At 36.3% G+C, this 23,759-nt stretch overlaps 1 protein-coding gene across 1 annotated transcript in view; it reads right to left on the reverse strand.

Moving 5' to 3' along the window:
* Positions 1 to 6,582: 6,582 nt before the first annotated feature.
* The window catches only part of chst8 (carbohydrate sulfotransferase 8), a 175,552-nt gene continuing 158,375 nt past the window's right edge, over positions 6,583 to 23,759 (reverse strand). Inside the window, exons 3-4 of the mRNA XM_005796132.3 lie at positions 15,475 to 15,503; positions 6,583 to 12,698 (exon numbers count right to left, since the gene is read on the reverse strand). Coding sequence (XP_005796189.2) covers positions 11,646 to 12,698; positions 15,475 to 15,503 — 1,082 coding nt within the window. The 3' untranslated portion in view covers positions 6,583 to 11,645. The remainder of the gene's footprint in view (positions 12,699 to 15,474; positions 15,504 to 23,759) is intronic.

The raw sequence follows: 23,759 nt of genomic DNA on the forward strand, positions 1-23,759 counted from the left end.
TTGATGGTGGGATAAGGTCGCTTTTTGGCCGCACTAAAATTCGTTTAGTTCTCAAAACCGCAATGGAAATTTTTTTTGGCAAACCATGATTCACATAATCAACAACCGGATGTTGCCACTGCAGAAAACCACAAAGAAGAAGATGACAGGAAGTAGTTGGAGGATCATAACGCAGGATGTTTTTTAATGACTTATCCTGTGAACAAACTTATGCACATGTGATTTTAATCACATTTCTTTTTAATAGAAACACTGCAATTGTGAAATTTGACATTAGCAGAATATTGAAAAGGCTTGTGCACATTTGTAATGGAAAGTCAGTTACTGATACAATGTTCAGGAATACAGATAAACTATACCTTTTAAAATTATTTTCCATTTTTTGATATTTTGTCACATTATACCCACAAACCTCAACATATTTTATTAGGGTTTTATCTTATAAACCCTAATAGGGTGCCCAAGTCCAGTCCTCCAGAGCCATAGTTCAACAATGTTTGGATGCATCTGTTCTCCAAAACACCTGAATAAAATGGATGAAATCCCTCATCAGCAGGTTATTCAGTTCAGCAGCAGCCTGGTAACAAGTCACTTATTTGATTCTGATGTATTTTCAAAGGGATGCAGCTAAAAATTGCAGAATAGTATCCCTCGAGAACTGGATGTAGGTAGTTCTTTATCTTTGGCATCCTCCTTCCTGAACTTGTTGTCTGATTTTAGTTGTTCAGTAAAGCCTTCCACTTCTTGGGCCTGGATTTTCTGAATGATTGAGGATGAAAGAATTTGCATTTTAACATCGCCTGAGTCATTCTAAATAGAGAAGGTTGATAGCTCGTTACATTTACTTGCTTTACATTTTACTTCTGATTATATGATCTTGAAATAACACTACTGTCACGTGTATACAGTTTCTGACAACTCAACCCACCTCTGATTACGTCATCAAAAAGAAGAATAAGTATGTTCAATCCATTCATCCATTGTCTTTACTTGCTTAACCATGGAGTGCTATTTTTAGTCATTTGTGATTTTATTCGTTAACATAACAAACTAACTTTATATTTATGTCTGTCTGATTACCTTTTTTCACAAATTAAATCTAATGTAATGATCAATGCTTGAGCAGCTTTATTATTTTTTTTTTACTTTCATTCACTCATTTTCTGATCAGTTCTGACCAGCTTATCGGTGAGAGATGAAGAAAAGTGCTAATGCAGGGGTCATAGCTGTCCTGTCAAAAAGATTTCAGAACAGAATTTTTCTTTTCCTTAACTTTATCCTTGACCTTTCTGACATTTCTCTATGTCTCCATAATGTTCTCCTGTTGACTAATGCTCTCAAACAAACTGCTAAGGCCTTCACAGAACAGTGATATTTCTTATTAAGTTAATTTAGATAACTTCTGTTAGAAACTGGTTACATCAGACTTTATTTAGGGGCATCAGATTAAAAGGGTCTATAAACAAATGTTGGTCACACCAAATACCTTTCTCCTCAAAATCCACACAAAAGATAGCGAAAGATATAAGTTTTTATTTTTAATATTAAAAACTCTAGTTTTTCAAGACAAATTGGAGTTACTTGTTAAATTGTTTCTTCCTCACATTTCTAAGCACCCTAGTGCCTTTTGCACAGCCAAGAGAGTTTGCATCACTGCATTCAATACTGGAACACCGTGCTCCTTTTAGGAAGGAACAGTCAGGAACAAATGTTAAACACAGCAGCATAAAATCATCAGAAAAAACTCACACACCTCTGTTCTGATGCCATAAAATGAAAGCATGCTAATTCATTCAGCATCCATGTCAGATGTCTTAACTGTGAAAATACGCAAGTTGGTTTGCAAGGGTCAAAGGTGAGTTTGAAATAATAACATGCGATGTGTAATCATTCTCTTCTAGCACTCTCATGACAGAGCCCTTCCTTCCTTCTCCTGTCCATCAACATCATCATCCAGATGTTCTCCTCAACTCTCGGTGTGTTTTCATATTAAAAATACATCTGCAATATGCTGTCATTAAACCTGAGGGGAGGCATGATGGTATAAATACGAGAAAGCAAAGCAATGCAGCATTTTATCAACTCAAATGTTTCAGGATTTCTTGACAGCTGTGTCAGCTTAGTAGCAAAACTGCCTCAAGGTTAAAGAAGCACTCAGCCCACAGTAGCTTACGTGACCTCATTATAAAACCTGTGTTTATTGATTCGACTTCATCAAAGCTGCTGCATAATTTATGTCTATTTCAGTGTGTAGCCTAATTAGAGGACTTTTGTGGATGTTTTAGTGTCAAGATAGCAGTCTGACAGATGCTGACGGCAAATTGGTTGAAAAAGTGCTCATTTCTATACTGTGCATACCTCCATGTCAAAGACTGAGCATCGCTCTGGGAAACGCAGTAGCAGTGTTCGGAGTTTGTAGCATATCAGATGCAGCACTGCCATCATGTGGCTGTGCTTCATATGTCCTGGGAAAAATGAGAAAATACTGTTCAAGAATGTGTGGCGTTTACAGCATGCATGATAATGAAATCTGCATAAAAACAGATCTGACAACTGAAAAGGGGGAAAAAACACTGATTATTTATTTAGATTTAATACGTGAGAATAAAGACCTTTCAGTTACACTTTGCAGATAATATCCATGAACTAAATTGAGGTTTCAGATGAGACAAAAACAGACAAACTGCAGGGTGATAATTTTTTTTCAAAGTCTTCATTGTGATATTAGCATTGACTCTGTACAGGAACTGGGAAAACAATTTGTTTTTTCAGTCTAAATATGCTCATAATAAAAACTTTAACCTTTTATTTTATTTCATATAAATAAAAAAAAAAAAAAAAAAATTGTTTTTTTTTTTTTTACCCAAATAAGATTATTGGGAAGTGTACACATACTTCTTTCCTGATGGCTGTGATTTCTTTCAGCATTGAACTGTTTCTGTGAAAACTGTTCAATTGAATTCAGTCAAGTTTATTTATTCACAACAAATGTCATCTCAAGAAACTTTACCAAAAAATGTTTTCAAGTTCAGAAATGGTTTGAGATACCAATAAGATAAAATCTCAATCTAGCTGAGCACTAATGTGAACAAGAAACAAGAAAAGACAAGATAAAAAGAAACAAAAGTATTTTTTTTGTTAAAGTATTCACATCGTTAATAGGAGGAATAAATTCTCCCCTTCCCTGCAGTAGTTTGAGCCATGACCTAGATTCAAAGATTTTAAATAAACCTGGGCTTTTTTTTATCAATTACCTTGACAGAAAGTCATGTTTGAAAAGTCAACACCTAAAGTTGAGCTACTTCTGTCAGCAAGTTGGTGATTTTTTCAAAGGCGCTGATACTCATGAGGGTGTGAAAGCAGCTGACTGAGTGTCTCTTTTGTCTACAGTACACATGTGTGTCTGTGTTGTGTTTGTGTGATAGAGGGCTGTCGTCAGAGAATCAGCAGGAACCTGTCATCTGCCATGTTAATGCTGTCTTGAAGGCAAACATGAAGATTAACTGAGGAAGTCAGTACAATAATGCCTGAAAAATAGAGCAAAGTCAGTCCTGCCAACCGAGGGAAGGTTGATTATTACTTTGGGAAAATGTTTGGTTGCCTCTCTTGTATGTCTGCTCTGGGCCCTTAAGCTGATTTAGCAACACAAGCATGCTCTCTTCAAAGCATGTCAAGATTTTCCATGCACACTAATGAGGTAAATGGATGGCTTTTGTTTTCCATGCAGTTTTAGCTTCGCCCAAAGTGCTCTCACGACTTTGCACAATACTGCTGCCAAAATAAGCCTTGAGCATTTAATCAATTTCTAACTCTACAGTCTGATCAATTTATGCTGCAATATTCATCTGCCACAGCAGCACACACATGATCTCATATTCATAGAAACAGCTCGACAAAGGAGAGAGCACCACTGTTTGTCTTATCAAAACAATGGCATCTTACAAGATGAAATGCTAGCGTGATTTAAAAATGCGGCTGCTGCCACAGAGAGAGTTGTTTCTGAACATGATTGTACATTCAGAGACCGTAAAGTACCGGCTCTGATCTAATCACAGAATGGAAATGAAACAAATCCTTTCCCTCAGAACCGACAAGCACCAGCAATGTGATGGAAGAATAAAGGCTGCAATTTGAAATGACTTGCATCTCAGAATAAAAAAGTTGCACTTGTAGACATTAAACATGCATTTGTGAGATGATGTGAGCACCTTCAGGGAATTTAATACAACTTTGATTTCTTTATGCCAAACAATCATTTAGAGCTGGTTTCAGCACCTCAGGCCTGTGCTGGAGTGAATATTTACCAGCAACAGAAAAATCTGATGGGGATCAGAGTTAGGGGAATTTATGGGCCAACAAAGATGTGGAACAACTTACGAGTCGCAGACAGAAACCTTCAAATATGAGGATTTAATTTATGGATGCTCAAGATGGAAAGGTTGTTCTCAAAGTATCAAGTCTTTATATGACTTGATACTTTGCTTTTACTCTTTGTACAAACAGCATCGGTTTTGTAAAATAATTCTAATTTCTCATTTTTAAGCAAAGTTTTATAAAAGGTTGTTTTTATTTAAAAAAAAAACCCTTTTCTGAATAAAAATGACAAAAGACTCCTTAGAAACACTTCGAAGGAGTTGTGTCATTATAGTCATAGTTGTGTCAGAATATGAACTGTTCCCAGACAGGATCTCAGTGAGTTAAAGCTGCATTATGTAGCTTTTGTAAAAATATGTATTTTTTCATATTTGCTAAAATTATCATTATGACAGTATTATATAAGACAGATAATCTGTGAGAAAAATGAAGCTCCTCTGCCTGCTCCCAGAGCTCCCAGTACTACCTACATTAGTACAGCACTCAGTCAGGGACAACCAATCAGAGACAGGAGGAGGGTTTTAGTGCTGTCAATCACTCTTGTGCTCACCCCCTTCCTGCTTGCTCTTTGCTAAGCTACAGATGCTTCACCACAACATAAGCTGCCACCAATGCTAGTTAGCATGGCCACTGACGATGAACGGTTTTCCTGTAATGGTAAGTTGTTTTGGTAAGGTGTTTTAATGGTAAGTTGAACAGAGTAGGGGAGGTTGATTGACATCAGTAAGACACGCCTCCCGGCTCTGATTGGTTGTTTCTGACTGGGACCAGTGCATTTTTGAAACCACAGTAGAAGGAGATGAAGGAGTTTAATTTTTTCAGAGTATCTGTCTCATATTATCACAACATGACAGTTTCAATAAATACTTAAAAAATAATACAAAAAAAAAACATTTTTGTAAAAGTTATGTACTGCAGATTTAATAGGCGTATGCCTGGTTGTTAACTTCTCTGTCTAAGCATTTGTTTTGCAAATAACTGATTTTGTTGGTGTCATTAAACCGTGACTTTTAGTTTGCAAAGTAACAGTTCATAGTTGCTCTCCTAAATCTGAGCTTACGTATTTCTCTCTTTCCATTTTGGGCTCTGCCTCAATTGGAGGAAGTCAAACATCTTGATGTCCACTCATAGAGTTTGAGAGAATAGAAAATTGGAGATAGGTAGGAGATATCTTGATTTACTGGTTTGTTAATGTTTCTAGCCTTACCTGTGGTCATAGGATTTGGATTAGGCTGAAATGATTCCTTGAATGATTCGAGTACCTCGATTATTAAAATTCCTCGAGGAAAATTTATCTCACTCGAAGCTTTATTAAATTATGTTTTATTATGTAGCGAACCGTGTTCCACCCTGATCATTATTTGTGGTGGGCAGCGCTCTTACTAACGCCTATGAGTTGTTGTGATGATGATGATGATGATGATGATGAATTGTGTGGTGTTTTGTCAGGACTTGAAGGCAAATAAGTATTGTTGAATTGCGTGGCGCGATGGTTGGACAGCATTTCTGCTGATGGAACCGCGTCATCACGATCTGAACTGTGATGACGAGAGAGAGAAATCTGATTCCTCAATTAATCGTAAAAATATTCAATAGAGTGCTCGATTACTAAAATATTCTTTAACATCAGCCCTAATTTGGATTATGACAGAACAGGATCCTGAAGACAAGCGTCTAAAATTATGGTGTTTGTCTTCAGTCTTTGACTCCGACTGAAGAGCTCTGTTATTCAGGAGGAGAGGTAAAGTTTGAGTCTCTTCTTTACATCAAAAGAAAATCGCTCAGGTGATTAGTGTATCTGAATAAGAGGCCTCCTGGAAAGCTAACTTTTGAGAGTTTTCAGGTACATCCCATGCAGGGGAGGAGACCCTGAGGGAAATCCAGAATTCAGGGTAAAGATCACTTCTGGCTTACGAACAACATGGAGTCCACCGAAAGGAGCTGGAGGGTGTTGGTGGGGAGATGAACATCTTATTCTCTCCTGCAGACCTATTACCTCACAATCTAACCATAGATAATCCCAAAGGAAAGGTTTATGACTCTGAAAAGTCTAAAACCTTTCTTTCCTATCAATTATCTACTATGCTAGTTCTGTCAACGGAATAGACAGCAGTATTGCACATAAAATCTGTCAGAATGCATTGTCCTGAAACAAATCTTGACTTTACATAACCTAGTAAGAAAATAAAAGAATGAAAACACAGTGAATATGCTAAAAGACAGTTTTATTAGTAGACACTCATCAGCCAGAAATAACCACCTGAAAAAGGTCTTCCTGAAATACACCATTAGATAGGCAGTGTAAAAATAAGGCAAAGGGCTTAAGATAATCAGTTTCACACATTTGCACCAAGAATAGGTTATACATTCACTTGTTACTGTAGTTATGCTCATGATAAATTTGTCCCAAGTTATCTCAACACAACAGTGTAACAACACTTTTCATAATGCAATAACTGCTTTGGCAACAGCTTGGCAAAAAGGACAGATTTCACCCAAAACCTCAACAATAGGTAGAACCTGGCAATGAAGCCAAGTATGTCTCAACAAAATGTTCATATAATTAACACCAGTTAAAGTTTATATTGTTCTGGTGACACTGTTTTCATGAAACCTGTTATAATGTCTGGCATAGATTTTATGAATTATAATTTATTGTATTCAACAGAGAAATACATTTTCTCATTATTCATTTTTCAACACAAACATTTCAAGAGAGCAAAAGGGCAAAGCAGAATAATGATTAATTAGGTTTTAATAGGAGTAAAAACATTAATATTTTTCAGTTACATGTCATATCAAATTGTTACCTTGAAGTTATTGTCTTGTGTGTCAGCAATTTAGCCATTTCCCCCTTCAATTTAACCTGCAAGCTAAAACTAAATCAATGTAAATGTAAATGGTAATTTAGAGACCTCAACCTTCATTTCAGCTATTAGTCAGAGTGAAGGTTCACAGTGAGCCAACAGTCTGAACAATTTTTATTTTTTTCACTTAATTTTAAAGCCATGCTTAATTCTACAGTTAAAATGTAATTTAGCAACTGATTACAAAGTGCAAATATGCATGAGTGAAACTGTTAGTGCACATTAAGTAGTGTGACCTGCATCAAATAGAGACAAATGACAACAACAACTAAAAGTAAATCTTAAGCTGCGTTCTGTTTGTCTAAGAAGTTGGAGCTTGGATCTGGGAATGATGTCGCACTGATTGGGAAAAGTGGGATTTACTAGTTGCTGTGTTGCTACCTACTGTTAGCAATACAAGACAATAACAATGCATTTCTCTCCATCGTAAGTGTTTAAAACCACTAAAAGGAACACTTTTACTAATAGATATTTTACATCACCCTAAGTGCAACTGGTTTAATAATATATAATGTGTAGAATGTGTTATCAATAGCATCTGCAGATTTCACAAGCTGTATAAGATACTGAACCTGCTAGGTTACTTGATGATTGCCGACTTTGGAAAATCTGACTTTCGAGTCCAAACAGAACGCACTTTTCGTGTTTTTATGTCCTGAAAGTTGCATTCTGTGTGAGGAATATATCAGTGGTGTATTATCATGGACATGATAGTGCAGCTCCAGTGTATTTCCGCAGTGTTTCTATAATATACACTTTCAGAAGGGTGAAAGACGCATTTTTGTGTCGAGGATCTAAACACCTCATTCAGTGCCATCCACTAAACACACACACAACTAATTTGGGGTTAAAAAATGTCAGGAGCCAAGATGTGTTATGAGGTGGAATTAAGCTCATCATACATCAGAGTTTAAATAATTAAAGAGCTTATTTCCAAACTTTTATATATCCTTTTTTTTTTACAGAATAAGATGCTTTCTTCTCTAAAGGTGCGTTTCCACAATGAGACCCAGAATTATCCCAGAGGGACTTAATTTCCTGGAAAAATTTTTTTTATTCTTGCATTTTATGTGCATTTTGTCTGTGGTCACTCACAAATTATGTCCGCTGATGCTGAGACACAGATATTTTCCCACATCAACAGGAGATCAGATCGGTTCATATTGGTTTATAGTACCAAGTACCACCACTTCAAACTTTGTGGAAATGAGAGACTAAAATGGATTTTATGTGAACTGGGATGATTCTGTCTTGTTGTGTGTGGGGAAAGGAAGCAAATTCAAATTCGAACAATAAAAACTATTATTTTTGACAATGACAACAATATCTGATATTGTGATCACTCTTTATAGTTTACATAGAGTTACTCCAATTGTTAAGTTGTAATTGCAACTTTTACTTTGGCAGATTTTGTTGTGAATCAAAGGAGAGAAAAGTAAAAAGGACAAAATCCACTGAGTTTTAAAACTTAAAGCCTCCATTAACAGGACTCAAAGGCTGCACCAGCTTCAATGTGTCTGCTAAACTAAAATAAAACCAAAGGTAACTTAATTAATGCATCTCAAAATATGTGATATAGTATTGTAACATTGACAGTTAAAATGTCTAAAAATCAGCGTACATAAAAATGTTACTCTCCAATTTCCACACATGGCTGAAAGTAGAAGTCTGTGGTTTATTTAATTTATTCAATTAACCACCAAGCTAGATGATTTCATTAATGTGTTTGAATGTTAACATGATGCTCAACAAGAGCGAGTGAATTTATATGGTTTGCAAACACCATTAATAATTACTCCCGTCTCATTATTTTAAATTAACTGTAAAGAGGTTAAGCTGGGATGACTGAAACAGAATGCTGGGATATGTTGTGAAAACCTGTGAAAAATATTTTGCATCCACAGCTCAAAGCCCATCAGTTTTTTCCCACCTCTATCAGAACAGCTTTTGCATATATTTCTACCTTGGTTATCTAATTTGGCCCTTGTTTCTGAAGAAGAAACCAAGGTAAAAAAAAACTTTGTCTCCTGGAAAAGGTTCCTGCAGTGGAAACGCACCTTAAACCACCAACTGTTACAATCTCACCTACGCAGAATCTTGTGTGCTCAGTTTGTTCCTACGACTTCAGAAACGTTTTCTGCTGGTGGATATTCAACTTTGGAAAGAAACTCTTCAGTGACACAACACTCTACACTAATATTACTCAAAGAGAGATAAATGACATCAAATAGAGTTGAACGTACTTTCACCAAGAAGCACTAAATATACCTTTTTTTATATTCACATGGATTTTAGAAATACATAGAAAAATATATAGTCATCTGAATGCCCATTATACAATTCTACCCAGTAGAGTCAGAAAGAAGCCTGTACAGAAGTGAAGATTACATGTGATACATATAAATAGGGCTACGGACGGCGTGAGATCTGGAAGTGAAAGCTGTTCAGGAGATATTTAATGCGGCTGATGGTGAAGTCTGGCCACAATCTTTTCCTCATCCACATCCAATATTTCAAGGAAAACATTACTGAAATCAGCTGCAACTGTTTTGTCTGCATAACAACAGCATGCTGCTCATTTCATTTTGAGGGATTTGATTGACTGGCAAGTCAGCACCACCACCATACAGGGATACTGGCAACAACAACTTTTACCTTGCAAATATAGAGATGCCTTGCATTTACACCAACAACCTCCAGAAACAACCTCTGGTGACGGCGGACCCACAGCACAGTTATGAGTTAGACTACATATACATTATGTTTGTGTTAGAAGTATAAAAATGCTACAATAAGTGCACACAGCTTTCAAGCGGGCAGCATTTGACACATTTTAAAGTTTTTTTTTTTTTACTCTTAATATTAAGAGTATAAGTTTGTTATAGTTTATATTAGTAAAGCCATTTACACAAATGATCTGCATTAGAACTCATATACAGAGGTATACTGATGGCTGACCTACTGTAAGTCACATAATATATGGAAAAACATTTCAAATTTCAAAATAAAAAGAGTTGATTTTCAAAAACTGAGGCTAATAGAAATTAAACTTTTTTCAAGAAGTAAATGGTAGTAATTCAAAGTTACATAGCTGTGATGCTTTTTTGACACATTCAAATGTCTTTGCTTGTCAAACTAATTCTAATATCAGAAAATATTAACTGAAGAAAAACAACGCAGAAATACAACCTGGCCATATGTGAAAAAGTAATTAAAATCCTTTTCAAATCATGAATTAACTGCAAAACTGAACAAAAAAGCAGCCAACAAACGTTTCTTATAAATATAATTGTTTTTTGTTAAGCTTGTAGAGAAACTCTGGAGAGCTCACTCTACTTTCAAGAGTTTACTTGAAAGTAGAAAGAAAAACCTTTTTTGTTTTGAGCCAGAGGAGTTGCTGGTGAACTTTGATAAATGTTCCTACCCAAGTGCCCTTGAGCAGACCACAAACTGAGCAGACATTTTACTTCTGGATTTTCCAACAGAGCAGAATTACAATTACAGCAAGTCATTCAGGCCCCAGAGCAGCCACAGTAAGATATTTATATTCCGAAAGGTTATTATCTATATGTAATGCAACGGTATGCAGAACTTTCAAATAGTTTGTTTCATTTAATCTCTTTTGAGAATATTTTCCCAAACATTTCCATTTCTGTGAATGTATTGTAAGACAATGTAAGACGTACCTTTGTGCTCTTTTTGGAGAGCATTAGTTTTCACTTTAGCTTTGTTCTCCTGTGATTTTTCTTTTTAGATTGGGGAAAGATGTATTACTTTTTGAGATATTTCTTTTAGCCATGTCAATGTTGTAAAACAGGTTCTATGAGAGTTAAATCTTGATTCTGCAGCTCTCACAGTAATCAGCTGTGGGTGCAGCACAGTCAATTCATGATTTAACAAGAGCAGTGATTACTTTTTTATCCAAATCAACCTCCATGTTGGTTTGGATGCCTTTTTTTTTACCTTATTAAATGAAATCCTTATTTAAAAACTGCTTTCTTTTTCTTTACTCAGGTCCTCTTTGTCTGATATTAAGACTTGTTTAACCCTTTTCACTGTAAATGTTGTTGCCCATCACTCCCTTACATCTATTACAATGCCTACTTGACTCACACTAACATTAAAGTCTATTAACTCTATCACTTTGTTTGTGTTTGCACATTTATTTAAATCACTGATTAGTTGGACAATTTAATACAACTTAAATACTATGATAAAGATATCTGTGGTGGAAAAATCCCTCCAAGAAAAAAAACAGGTTTTGTTAAATCCAAATATTTGATCTCTGCAGGGGTCCAAAGAACCAAATGATGCACATAAATTGTTATTTGTGTTAAGATTAAAACTATGGTAGAGATGTAAATGTGGAATGTTACTGATTAAAGATCCATGGCACATGATAGATTAGTAAAGATCATTAAAAGGCTTGGAGTAGTTGAACATCAGGTAGTCCATGTAGTAGAAGTCGTATGCTCTCTGTCTCTCCATCAAGCTGACCTGGGAAAAGTACTTTTCTGTGATCTCTTTAGAGGTCCGCACGTCTTTTGGATTCCTGTCTTTAAAACTAGGTAGTTTGAGGCTGTCCGGTGCTCCAATCATTCGCAGCAGGAAGTTGGACTCCTCCCCCATGTTCTCAAACTTGCCGATCAGGTCATAGTCTATGAGACAAGGGTGGCAGAGCTTGTTCATTTGCTCCCAGTGGATGTCCATTCCCACCGGTCGGTGGCCATCCAGCAAGTACTGCACAAACTCCTTGAATGTGACCCCATTGCCAGTTTTAAGGGCTTCTGCAGATGGGGCCACCCTGTATTTTGAAATGATGGGTTTTCCAAACAGATTGTGGTAGTAGTCATTGGGATTCTCAAACTTGTCCCTGTACGCTGACACAACCCTATCCAGGGGCTCACGGACAAACATAAATTTTTTATAGGTTTGGAGACGGTGCATTATTTCTTTTTGGTTGAATCTATTCAGCGTCTTGAGGTACCCACCATAGTGTACCTGTTCATGATTAAGGCTGTCCGGGTTGGACGCCTTGCCCGACAACACTATAAGGGTCCTCTTCCAGTTGGAGCAACCTGATTTGGGCACCTCACAGTACAATACCTTGTATTTCTCCTCCACATATATGTATTTCACATGATCCGGTGTGATCGTCCTTGAGATGCCGCTTTTATATTTTGCACACATATTCTTCATTACCTGCTTCCGCGCTTCTAAGATGCTTGAGAGGTTACTTAGGCTCCCTTTTGCAGAAAAACCAGGAAGAGATGTTAGGGAGACATTTTTGCTGTGAGTGATCTGAGGACTTGTTTTCAGTAGTTTGCGTTGTCTCTTGGTGATTTGAGGGGTACCTATATCCTGCTCCTGGGAGACAGTGGTAGCTTTCTGTTTGCTCTCCTCAACGTTCGGGTGCTGCATTGGGGAGACGGGGTTGGCTTCTGCAGCTTGGAGGCCCTGATCAGACAATGACAACACAGAAGGAATGAAAAAGCAGCAGACGTGAGAGACGAAACAAAAAAAATACACTTTGTGCTAAAAATGGGAATAAGCATGCAAGAGTGTGCTTGTCTGAAAAAAAAACAAACAAACAAAAAAAAACCCACGTCTATCCCAGGTTTTATTCTCAAATTGGTCACTTGATGGTGCTGTTTTACCACTGCTTAAACAAAGGTATAACTTTGTGAACTGCAAATGTCACATAGAGCTCAATGCAATCCGTGACCTATCAATAAACGGAGCTGTAACATCATATAAATGTCTTATAAACACTGAATGGGGAATGTAAATTAGAATCATCTACTGCCTGATTATCATCAGACGACGGGTAAGGCCATCACACATTCTGACATTTTATTTCAATTAAATGCTGTAATGACATCATTAAGCCAATGGACTAGATGTATAATTTTAGTTTTACTACAGACAAGGTGACAGGGCCATCATAAATCACCGGTCCTCATCTTTCTGACTCAAAAGGCCACATTCTTTCATCTGCAGGGACATATAAAGGGAGAAAAATAGGGAGTGTTTCCTCCCTGTCTGTTTAATGTGCAAGTCAAGCTAGACACAGAAAGTTATCCCTTTCTTTAGGCTTTGCTGTGCTGTAAGTCTCCTTGCTGCTGATGAATACATCAGAAAAAGGAGAAGGGTCAGCTGAGAGCCCATAAAACCTAGTTGATGAATTTTCTATAAGTAAAACATACTCACTCTCTCTCTTACTGGTGAACTATCTGAACACTTAACTGCATGTGGCTCAAAGGACCAATCATCATGGCAACCGTTTATTTAATGTGATATCTAATATGTAGTTGTTTTTATTAGAAGAGCAGAGGACAAGTCAGCATATTATGAAACAAGGCTGTTCAAAATGGGGCCCTTGGGATATTTTTGTGTGGCCCCTGACCGCAGTACAAGAATGGCACAAATTAGGCCTTCCAGCAAATGGAAATGATGTTTCTTTTGTCAACCGTATTTCTTGTAGCTTGACTTTTTACATAACAAACTAAAACAAAAACAAAACCCAAAAAGTTGGAAAACAATATGACTTCCTTTTATTAAGCCAAACACCTGCAATACTTAGTTGTTTTCTTAATTGGATTAAAATAGGTAAAAGCAAGAAGAAATATGAAAATTAAAAATAAAATAATTTTTGTGTTTTAATATGGAAAAAAATGACATCCGAATGCTTTCAACTTACCGATTTTGGCTGTCTTTGCAAAAAGTTTGGACAACACTAAAAATAATGAATGCATCTTAAAGACCAAACATGCTTGTTAGAGAATATTAGTGAACAAATACCACGGTGACAACACCTCAGGAAAAAACTTTTGGAGAAGTTATTGCATTGATAAAAAGTCACAAAATAACTCAACTTACCAAGTAGACTTAAAGATCATGAAGAATAAAATAAGGTTCCAATTAACTTTGTTGACTTTTGCTTTGAATACCGGTTTAATTAATAGTTAATTACTTTAGAACTGTTCAGATTTGTTGCCCAAATCCAATACATTTTATCGACCATAATGACAGACAAGCTGGTGCCAAATCACAAAATTTAGTGAGTTAAAACAAGAAGTTCTGAGTAGCAGCCAGATGTGTTACAATCTGTGTTTATCACAAACACTCTAAACTGATAGTGGAGAAAGGAGGACATATTTAAAAAAGGGTATCTCAGAAAATAATGTTTTTGTTACTGTCTGTCAGCTTGAGACAGAACAATGAACCTAAACAAAGTAATATTTCCTCACAGCTTAAAAACTGACAACAAATCCTCTGTTGATGTGGATCATGCAGAGACAAAACAATAACGCACCATGCATTGAGAGAACATCTCTGAGCTGAACAAGTTTCATGAGGGGAGAATGAGCCTCCCTCTAACGCACAAGCCTGAACAGCAATCTTGGAAATGTGATTGTGTTTGCTGATACTCAGTACGTTTTGAGTTGTAATTAAGTTAAGTATTTTTTCCCCTGAAAAGATAAACTGTATACTTTAGAGGCCAAATGCAAGCAGTCAACCCAATAGTGCCAAATGTAGCCACTCTATTTCTTTAATGACTGGTGATTTTGTCAAATCCTACACTCAAAAATAGATGAAGATGGCTTTATGCACCTTTTAAAAAACACAGTTCTTAAGGAGAGCGAAGTTCTTTTTGAAATGTTTATAGGAAGTAATATATTTGGCTTATGACTCTATTAAGGCAAATAAAAATCTCAAATAATTCATTTATACATTTAAGTCTTAAGTTGTAAATTGTCAGTATGTAATTTATCAAAGTAACTATGCAACAATCTCAATATTTAGTGATTAGTTTTAAAGTACAGATTTATCTGAAAAGTATTTATTGCATCAGCTCTTAAAGCTTCAATGGAAAATCAGGAATTGCTCTCTCCATAGTTATTGTCATACTTTCCTGTTTGCAACAAACATTATGAAACCGAACAAATCCTTGGTGTGGATGCTGTATAGATAAAAGCAATAATAATAAAAAAAACTCCTATTGTGAGAGAAAAAAACTGAAAGAAAGAAAGGAACCTGCCCTTGGTAAAGTGGGATTGTCTACTCAGTAAAGCGACTGCAGGGACAGTGTAGGGTCAGCATCTCGACACAGATGTTATCAGACTCGCTGAGAGGTACAAGGCTGACAATCACTTTTTTCCCCCTCCGATAGATAACAAGTCACAAGAAACCTATGTGACTGTGTGTTGGGAGAAACAGAGTCATTACGTACCTCTTTGGACTGCCGCGGAGAGCTCATTCCTGGTGAGACACAAGGAAAAAAATGACAAAAATGTCAGTTGTTAAGCATTTTTATCCATATGCTAAACAATTAAGAGATGGGGCGGATACCGGTGTCAAGCTTTACCAAGATTATAAACATTTACATGTCCAAAACCTCTAAAATTGTAAAGTATTTTTAAATATAAAAAACTGTTTTCTTCTGTTATATGTTGCATACAACAATGTGTGCACTGCCAGAAAGCTACCTAGAAGACTAACACTCTTTTCCTCCTCACTAAATAGAAATACTAATTTTATGGTTTGGAAATACTTATATTTCCAGAAACCAGGAATGGGAGAATCATTCGTCATTCTATTGCCATTTTGAAACTGAAGTAAACATGTATTAAATTTTGAAACAAAAGCGTCTTTACTTGAGAACCACTTCTAAATCTAACTGGTATTATGTTTTTTTTTGTATAATTATCATTTGTCTTGCATTATTACCACTGCAATAATCAGTGTGAAAATATTTTTGAAGAAGTGGGCATAAATGTTGTTTTTTTTCTTAAACAAGTACAATTATTGTGTTCTTAATGTTACACTACATTTTTATGCATACACAGTGATGTATAATACTTTCATTCATTATTATATTACTGTGAGTTTCTCTCACTGGCCCATGCAAAATTGTGAGTTCATGAACTCCAATAATTAAGTACTTCCCATTACTTTACATCGCTCCGTTTAAATCATAATAAAATATGACAGCCTGATTATTACACAGGTAAAAGATAGGTAGTTCAATATGCTGTGTTAGGAATGAACTTGCACAAGCAAGGAAACTTAGCTGTGCTCAATGTCTAGAAACAAAGGAAAAAATTGAAAAAAGGATAGTGACCGAACGTGGAGAATCGAATAAATTTGTAAGAAAATACGAAAAGATGTAATTTACTGAACAGAGTGGATAAAGAGGCAGCTTGATAAATTTCCAGAGGACAGTGGGAGAGCAATGGAGATGTAGAAAAGAGTTTTGTGTTGTTTTTGGGACAGGTGCGATGTGTATTGGCAGATGCGCTGCAGAAGGACAGACGATGTGTTTAGTGGTCCGTCTCCAGCTGGACATCTTCTTTCCTAAGGTTCTCCCATCATGCTGATATGTAATCAAACTGACAGCTGTGAGTGGGGCTGCATGGCTGTTGATTTGGGCAGGGAAGGTGGGGAAGGGGAGTTGAAGACACCTCTGCCTGAGTGGCTTGTCACTTCCAATTTGAGGGTGGAAGTGATAGGAACCTGCATGAGGGGGTTTTAGGAGAGGAGGTCTGTTGATGCAGCCCACAAACCTCCCTTAAGTGATGAGATGTGCACAACCCTAACTCAAACTTAGACACGCCTCAGTGGGGTGGGAATAAAATATGTTGCTTTGGTTCAGTGTTGTTTTAGATTACTATGCACCACCAAGCTTGCTGTTGCTGTGTGGCAATGTGTGTTGAATCTTTGTCTTCATTCTTTTGAACGAGAAGTACAGAAAAGAGAAAAAAAAGAATTGTGGTCTGAGTTGATAGGCTTTGACATCGTCTGATCTTGTTTGGATGCTGGTGTATTATTTAATCGCCGAACCCTATTTGGCGGCACATGTGGGATGTGAATTTTTCATTTCAAATTACATCGCCGCACATGCAATCCATGAATATTTATCACAACCAAGATACCATCGCCTGGGAAGCACATTAAAGAGCAGCGATAGCAGAGTCTTTTTTTTTATGTGTCTGCTGTTATGAACTGATGGAGCCCATTGTAGTCACAAACAGGGACAGTGTTTAAAACATGCATGGGTTTTGAACTTGAGCCTCCCATTAAAGTGGTAATTGAAATCTCCACTGATTTAACTGGTTTTTATTAAAATGTGCTGTGCCTAGCCCCTTTTTCCACGTTTTAAGAGAGATTGGGAATTCTCTTTGATAGTTTCCACAACTTAATCCAAGTATAAACTTTAAAGACTTTAATATTTTTATCTAGAAATCATATACATTGCTGTCTGGAAGCTTACATCCATTTATTTGTGAGATAAATGTCATATTGTGGTATTTTAAATAATACATTAGAAATATGGAACAATAGTAATACAACAAACTAATTCAATGAATTTTAAAAAGAATGATGATTTCTAATAGTTTCCGTTTGATTGCAATTTCACACTCACTCAATTCTACTCAGTATAACTATGCTATTGATTTTCACCGCTGTGCAGTGAAAGAGTAATAAATTGTTCAGAAGTGAAACTTAACAGTGAGTGAAACAAAAAATGTCTATAAATTCACATACACAAGCAGATACAAAATATTTTTCTGCAAAAATTATATTGTTCTAACTGAATGCTTTTAGAACAGTATAATATAGATATAGATCAATATAGATATATGTCAAAATCTATGTTATTTTGACATAGATGAATGCCAATATAAAAACAACCTGTTAAATAGGAATATCTATCATGATTAAATTAAATTCAAATTGTGTTTAAAGCATGATGGGATTTACTTTCATTTCATTTTCAATTTATCAAAACTTAAAAAGCAACCATATATAAAAATACAGAAATACGTCTATTCAAAAATAAAACAAAAACAAAAGCGTAAAAATAGCGTAAGATCCAAAACAAATATTTAATAAACCTTATGATCATTTCAATCTGTTCAAGTTAAACCTTGAAGAGATCCTTTGCTTTGTCTTGTCTCAGAGAATCCCAAATATTGTTTTTATATAAACAGAATGACACCCAGGGCTGAAATGTTTTAAACACGTGATCTGCTTTGGGAAACAAATTAACCCAACTAACCCTGTATACCAGGGGTGTCAAACTCCAGTCCTCAAGGGTCGGTGTCCTGCAACTTTTAGATGTGCCTCTGCTGCACCACACCTGAATAAAATAATTAGGTCATTAGCAAGGCTCTGGAGAACTGATCTATACAAGGAGGAGGTAATTAAGCCATTTCATTCCACTGTTTTGTACCTGTGGGACATCTAAAAACTGCAGGACACCGGCCCTTGAGGACTGGAGTTTGACACCTGTGCTGTATACAAATGTAATTGATATTTTGTTAAATCATGAATTAATGGTATTAATTGCATCTTTAATGAAATTTAACAATCCCACCCAGGCTTGAATACTGTCAGATCTTTAAACTCAAGAAATGACTGAACCAGAACCTGTATGACAACAGGAAGTAGGCTAGAACACGCCAAGAAGCAACATATTGTACTACTAAAGTAGTAAAGAAATTCAAGGTGAAAAATAAAGTTGTTGACATGTCTTAGTCTGCAAAAAGTAAAAAAAAAAAATTGGCTAAACTTACCAGGAATGGCCGACCTACCAAAATCACTCCAAGATACAACCATGAGGTCAATAGGTAACTTGGTTATATCTGTCACAAAACTAACACAACCTTTCAGATAAAAAGCAAACATCTCAACAGTCAATTATAGTAGTTTTAATATTATGGTCTGTTTGTAACTGCTTGTGATATTACAAGAAACAGTCAACAATAAATCTGTGAAGGAGAATTTGTTTTCACAACACTTTAATTAAATAAATGCACTTTCTTATTTTTGTCTTTCATGGTGAATATTTGCTATGCCCTCAAATGATACCAGCATCACACATTGATACTATTATCAAATACGAGAGCTACTACCTTTCAAAAATAATGTTTTCTAACCACACCAGATCAGTTAATGTTTGGGGTAATACCAAAAACTTCAACTTTGTTAAATAATTTTTTTGTCTTTTTATTGGATACATACGTAAATAAATACCCAGTATATTGAGTGGCTCCCATCTTGACTACAAGGAGCCACTCATGTGCTTTACTAGTATAAAAGTTCATCTATTAAAACTTTGATTTTATCCCTAGACATTGAGACTTTATTTAGCATAAAAGCAAAAAATAAAAGCAAACTGAATTGAATAGATTTGATAGCTCTGCATTTAATGCAATCAGTTACAAGAAAAAAAACCCTATCCACATTAAAACACAGTTTTTCACTTAATCAATAAAAAACAAATGCTGTTATTTTTGTTTTCAAAATACTCTGTAAATTTGATGATAGAAGGTGATTAAAAAGCAAATTCAAGTTCTGAGTCATGTCCCACTGTTGCCCTTCAAAACAACCTTGAGCAGCCACTTCTCTTTGCAGGACAAAAGCCTCTGAATATTCATACACAGCCCAGCATTACTGCAAGGATCCACATAAGCAAGGGGCACATCATTAGTGGATCCATTAGTGCTCGTTCCTCTCAAACATCCTTATTCAGCTCCCTTACAGACATATACATCAAACAATATTTCTTTTCCCTGCCACAGCCTCTGAGGAGGAGCAAAGGACAAAAACAATGTGAAATAATGAGCTTGTTAAGAGAAGGCTTGTGACCCCATGTTCGGCGAGAACTTGTTAAATCTTCGTTTTTAACCAGAGACAGTCCAGGAGGGAGCTAGAAACCAGACAAGGCGTGTCTTCCTCCAGCCCACTATTCAGACTAGGCAGTCATGCTGCGCCACCATAAACCTTTCATTAGTCATTCAGCACACTGAGCGAGCCTGACCCCAACCAGCTGCACTCCCCTTCTCTCCCTGAAACCACCCACACCTGCACTCTGCAAAACCGATCCTCCTCCACTTGACTCTTTGTAGGAATACAAGGCACAGGCGTGCTAGTGAGGTTTATCAGAGGAAAAGCGCTCGAGAGTGAAGGTATTAGGCTTTGAGCTCCGCTCCATTGATGTTTTAAGTTGTTGTGGTAAGAGATAAAACGGGGTTTTAGCTAGAACTACATTCCTCCAGGACTGGGCAGGAGAGAGCAGCTGCTGGGGAAGGGGAGGTGACGAGTGGGCAGGCAGTGATTTGAGATTAAAGTCGTGCTTGAGGAGTCTCTCCAAAGACCAAACGGCGACCATCTGAAAATTGTTTGGAATATCATCAGAGGACTGGTGTGTGAAGTCAGGCTTGGAAGGTTTGAGACAATGTTACTGACACAAAATACATGTTTGGCTCAGAATGAATCAACATGTTTTTAATTGAATCACTGACAATGAGCGGCAAATGAGCCAAAACAAGAAAACAAAGAAAACGTGGCACCTTTCCAAATCAATCACATATGATTGCTGAATGAAAAACTGACTAAAACAATTACAGGAGCCGAGGATTAGATTTGAAAACGTCCACATTGCTAAACGCAGCACTTGAATTCTTAAATGCAAATCCCTGACCATGAAAAACCTATTTACTGTTGTAGTCCTCATACATTAAGTAGTCTGAGTTTAGTGTTTTGATAAATAGATGACAGGAATTAAAGTAGGTAGTAATGCAGCAGTGCAACTCAACAAAGACTTATGACTGACTTAATAGCTGCGTGTTGCATTACGAGGTGCTTTTAAACACATCTTTCAAGCGGTTTCTATCTTTTGTCCTGAATTTTTCTGAATGTTGGAATTCTACCGTAATGTGGATTAAATAGTTGAAGAAAAAAACATTGTTGATCCACTGAAGAGTATGTTCTAGTACTGTAATGTAAATGCACTGTGTCTAGATTTTTACATGTGAAGTAGTGAATCAGTGTGTCATGCAGTGTTGTATAGTAACGAAGTAAAAATACTTCACTACTTTACTTAAGTATATTTTGGAGTACTTCATACTTTCCTCGAGTATGAAAATTTTTGATGATTTTCACTTTTACTTCACTATATTTCCGAACTTAATTGCGTACTTTTACTCCGATACATTTTCAATGTGTGGTTTAGTTACTCGTTACAAAAAAGCGAGAGAGAGAAACAAAGTGTTTTGATCCCACCTACTGATTAGCAAGTAGCAAGTAGGCTACCGAACAAAGTCCGTAGCCTGCTTGCCTGGGCTTGTTCATCACCTCCAATAGGATACACCTGTTTCGCTTCTCCCATTAAACACAAAGCAAGTCTCGCAATCAGCCGCAGCCACATGGAGGAGGAGACGGAGACCACAACGACTGCAACTACGTCGGACACGGCTCCAGGGGAACCACCAGCTGGTGATGAGAGCCCCTGGCCTTATTTAAACACAATACACTCTTTCGTGGGTGTTAAAGATTCGTCGTACCGCATGCAGTTTATGTTATTCCTGCCCGAAGATGTGGAAATTCTATCTTACAAAAACTCCCCGTCCAACTTGAAGAAATACATCGAGGTAACTTCTTATGAAATGGTTATAATCCTCCTGTTTCAGTAACTATAGCTTGGTCACTAGGCACTACTGTATTGTGAAACGTTGACCGTAAATGAACTTTGTTTGGCATTGTTTCAGTTCCACACGTGGTGTATTTAGCTTGGGCCTAATGTTGACTGTAGCAGGCTACCTAGACTCCTCTGTTCAAGGGGGACAGAAGCCATAGCGATAGCAATTTAGACTAAATTTAACGAATATAGGAAAGGCATGCAAGTTCAAAACCAGGTTTACAGATGCCAATAAGCTGCATTTCCCTCCCAATTCTTTTTTTCTTTTGCATAATGACCAGTTGTGTGCACCACCTACTGACTGTAGCATTGACTGATTCACTGATTTGTGAAGTAGAGTAATCGTAACAGCTCTTTTTCTTCATGTTGGCCGCATTTTCTGTACTATTTATTTTTCTCATTTTCAGCACTGACCTTACTTGAAGGGAAAACTTAAGGCTTACAAAAACTTTGTATTTTCTGTCCTGGAGGGTTTACTAAGAAGCTGGTTCAGTTGTAAAGCAGGTTAAGTTAACCTTGTGCTATAGGTAAAGCACCTAATTTTCTTAACTAAATGATGCCTGCAGGTATATCTATTAGCAGGTTTAATTTTGCCTGCACTTGGTTGTGTACATTATTTTAAGTGTATTTGACAAGTTTACCAAAATATAAAAAATGTCATTCAAACTGCATTTGCTTTGTTTTACTTTTTACTTGTACTTTTCATTACATTACTTGAGTACATCCATTTTTACAGTAATTTCCATACTTAAGTACAAGAAGTTTCAGATACTTTAAGACTTTAACTCAAGTAACATTTCAGTCAGTGACTTCGACTTTTACCAAAGTCATATTTTGGAGAGGTACTTGTACTTTTACTTGACTCTGAGATTTCAGTACTTTATACAACACTGGTGTCATGGTATGTAGGCGATCAACCTACATGCCATGACCATTTTTAGGTCAGATGTCTCTCAACCTCTTCAATTCACAATGTGGTTTAGCTTAAATGAGAACCATGACTTGGTACCAAACATTTTCCTTCCACTTAACTTTACATATTATGTTAGGAAACAATATTACATTAGCAGTAAGATTCTTTAGCAGTGTGGGTTTCCCTTTATTGCCTGCTGAACATTGTTAATGTCAGCAGTCCAACCTATGTGTAGGTGTGCTGTGACATATTTATATAGATTTGTGTTTAAAAAATATTTTTGTTGTTTCCGTTTAATATTATAATTATCTGAGAGATTAAATAGGTTTTTATTACTTTGTCTGTAATGAATGAATATGATATTAGTTTAACTTTTTGAATTGAATTGCTGGAATAATTGAATAATTGAAGTTTATTGGGACGCAGTGGTAATGTTCTGCATCAAACAAACAGAATTATAATTGACTACATTACGGTCACTAACACAAGCTACAATAACAACAACCTTGCCTAGCTTAATAGCTGTAATAAAACCCCTAAAAAGGCAATGCTCTTTCAGAGTTAGTAGTTTTGCTTTCATATTGATTTGATTTTAAACTATTTGAGGCTAAAAATGAATGAGAGTTGTGGGGCTGAACTTCAAAACAGATTTTAAAGTTAGGTATTAAATGTTTGTAGATGTTGTTTTATGACTGCTAAACATTCTTACCCGTTTTTAAAAAATAGTTTTCTTTTTTAATTCTGATGTTCTTGAATTTTATTCAAATAGGTTGAATATTTTTTCTTGTAATGGTGTTATGTACAGTAGTCTTATTCCTCTTTAATTGAAACTGAATGGGTTTATCCAAATGTGTGCCTGCCTCTACTCATATCCAGAAAATGAAACGTTTACTGGAGGTTATCTACTGAGTTTTTGTGTAGTTTGATATTTTTCAGAAATAAAACATTTTGTATATTTGTTTGCCTTGTCTCAGTTAGACCAAATGATTATACACCATGCCATTTCATGGACAGAATGAGAGTTTTCTATTTTACGGCTAGAGTCGTTTTTCTTTTTGACTTCCAGCCCTACTGCTGCATTTCCTGCTGCTCACTAATGGAGGCTAATGAAGGTCAGTAA

Source organism: Xiphophorus maculatus, chromosome 4, assembly GCF_002775205.1.
Source record: "Xiphophorus maculatus strain JP 163 A chromosome 4, X_maculatus-5.0-male, whole genome shotgun sequence".
NCBI lineage: Eukaryota > Metazoa > Chordata > Actinopteri > Cyprinodontiformes > Poeciliidae > Xiphophorus > Xiphophorus maculatus.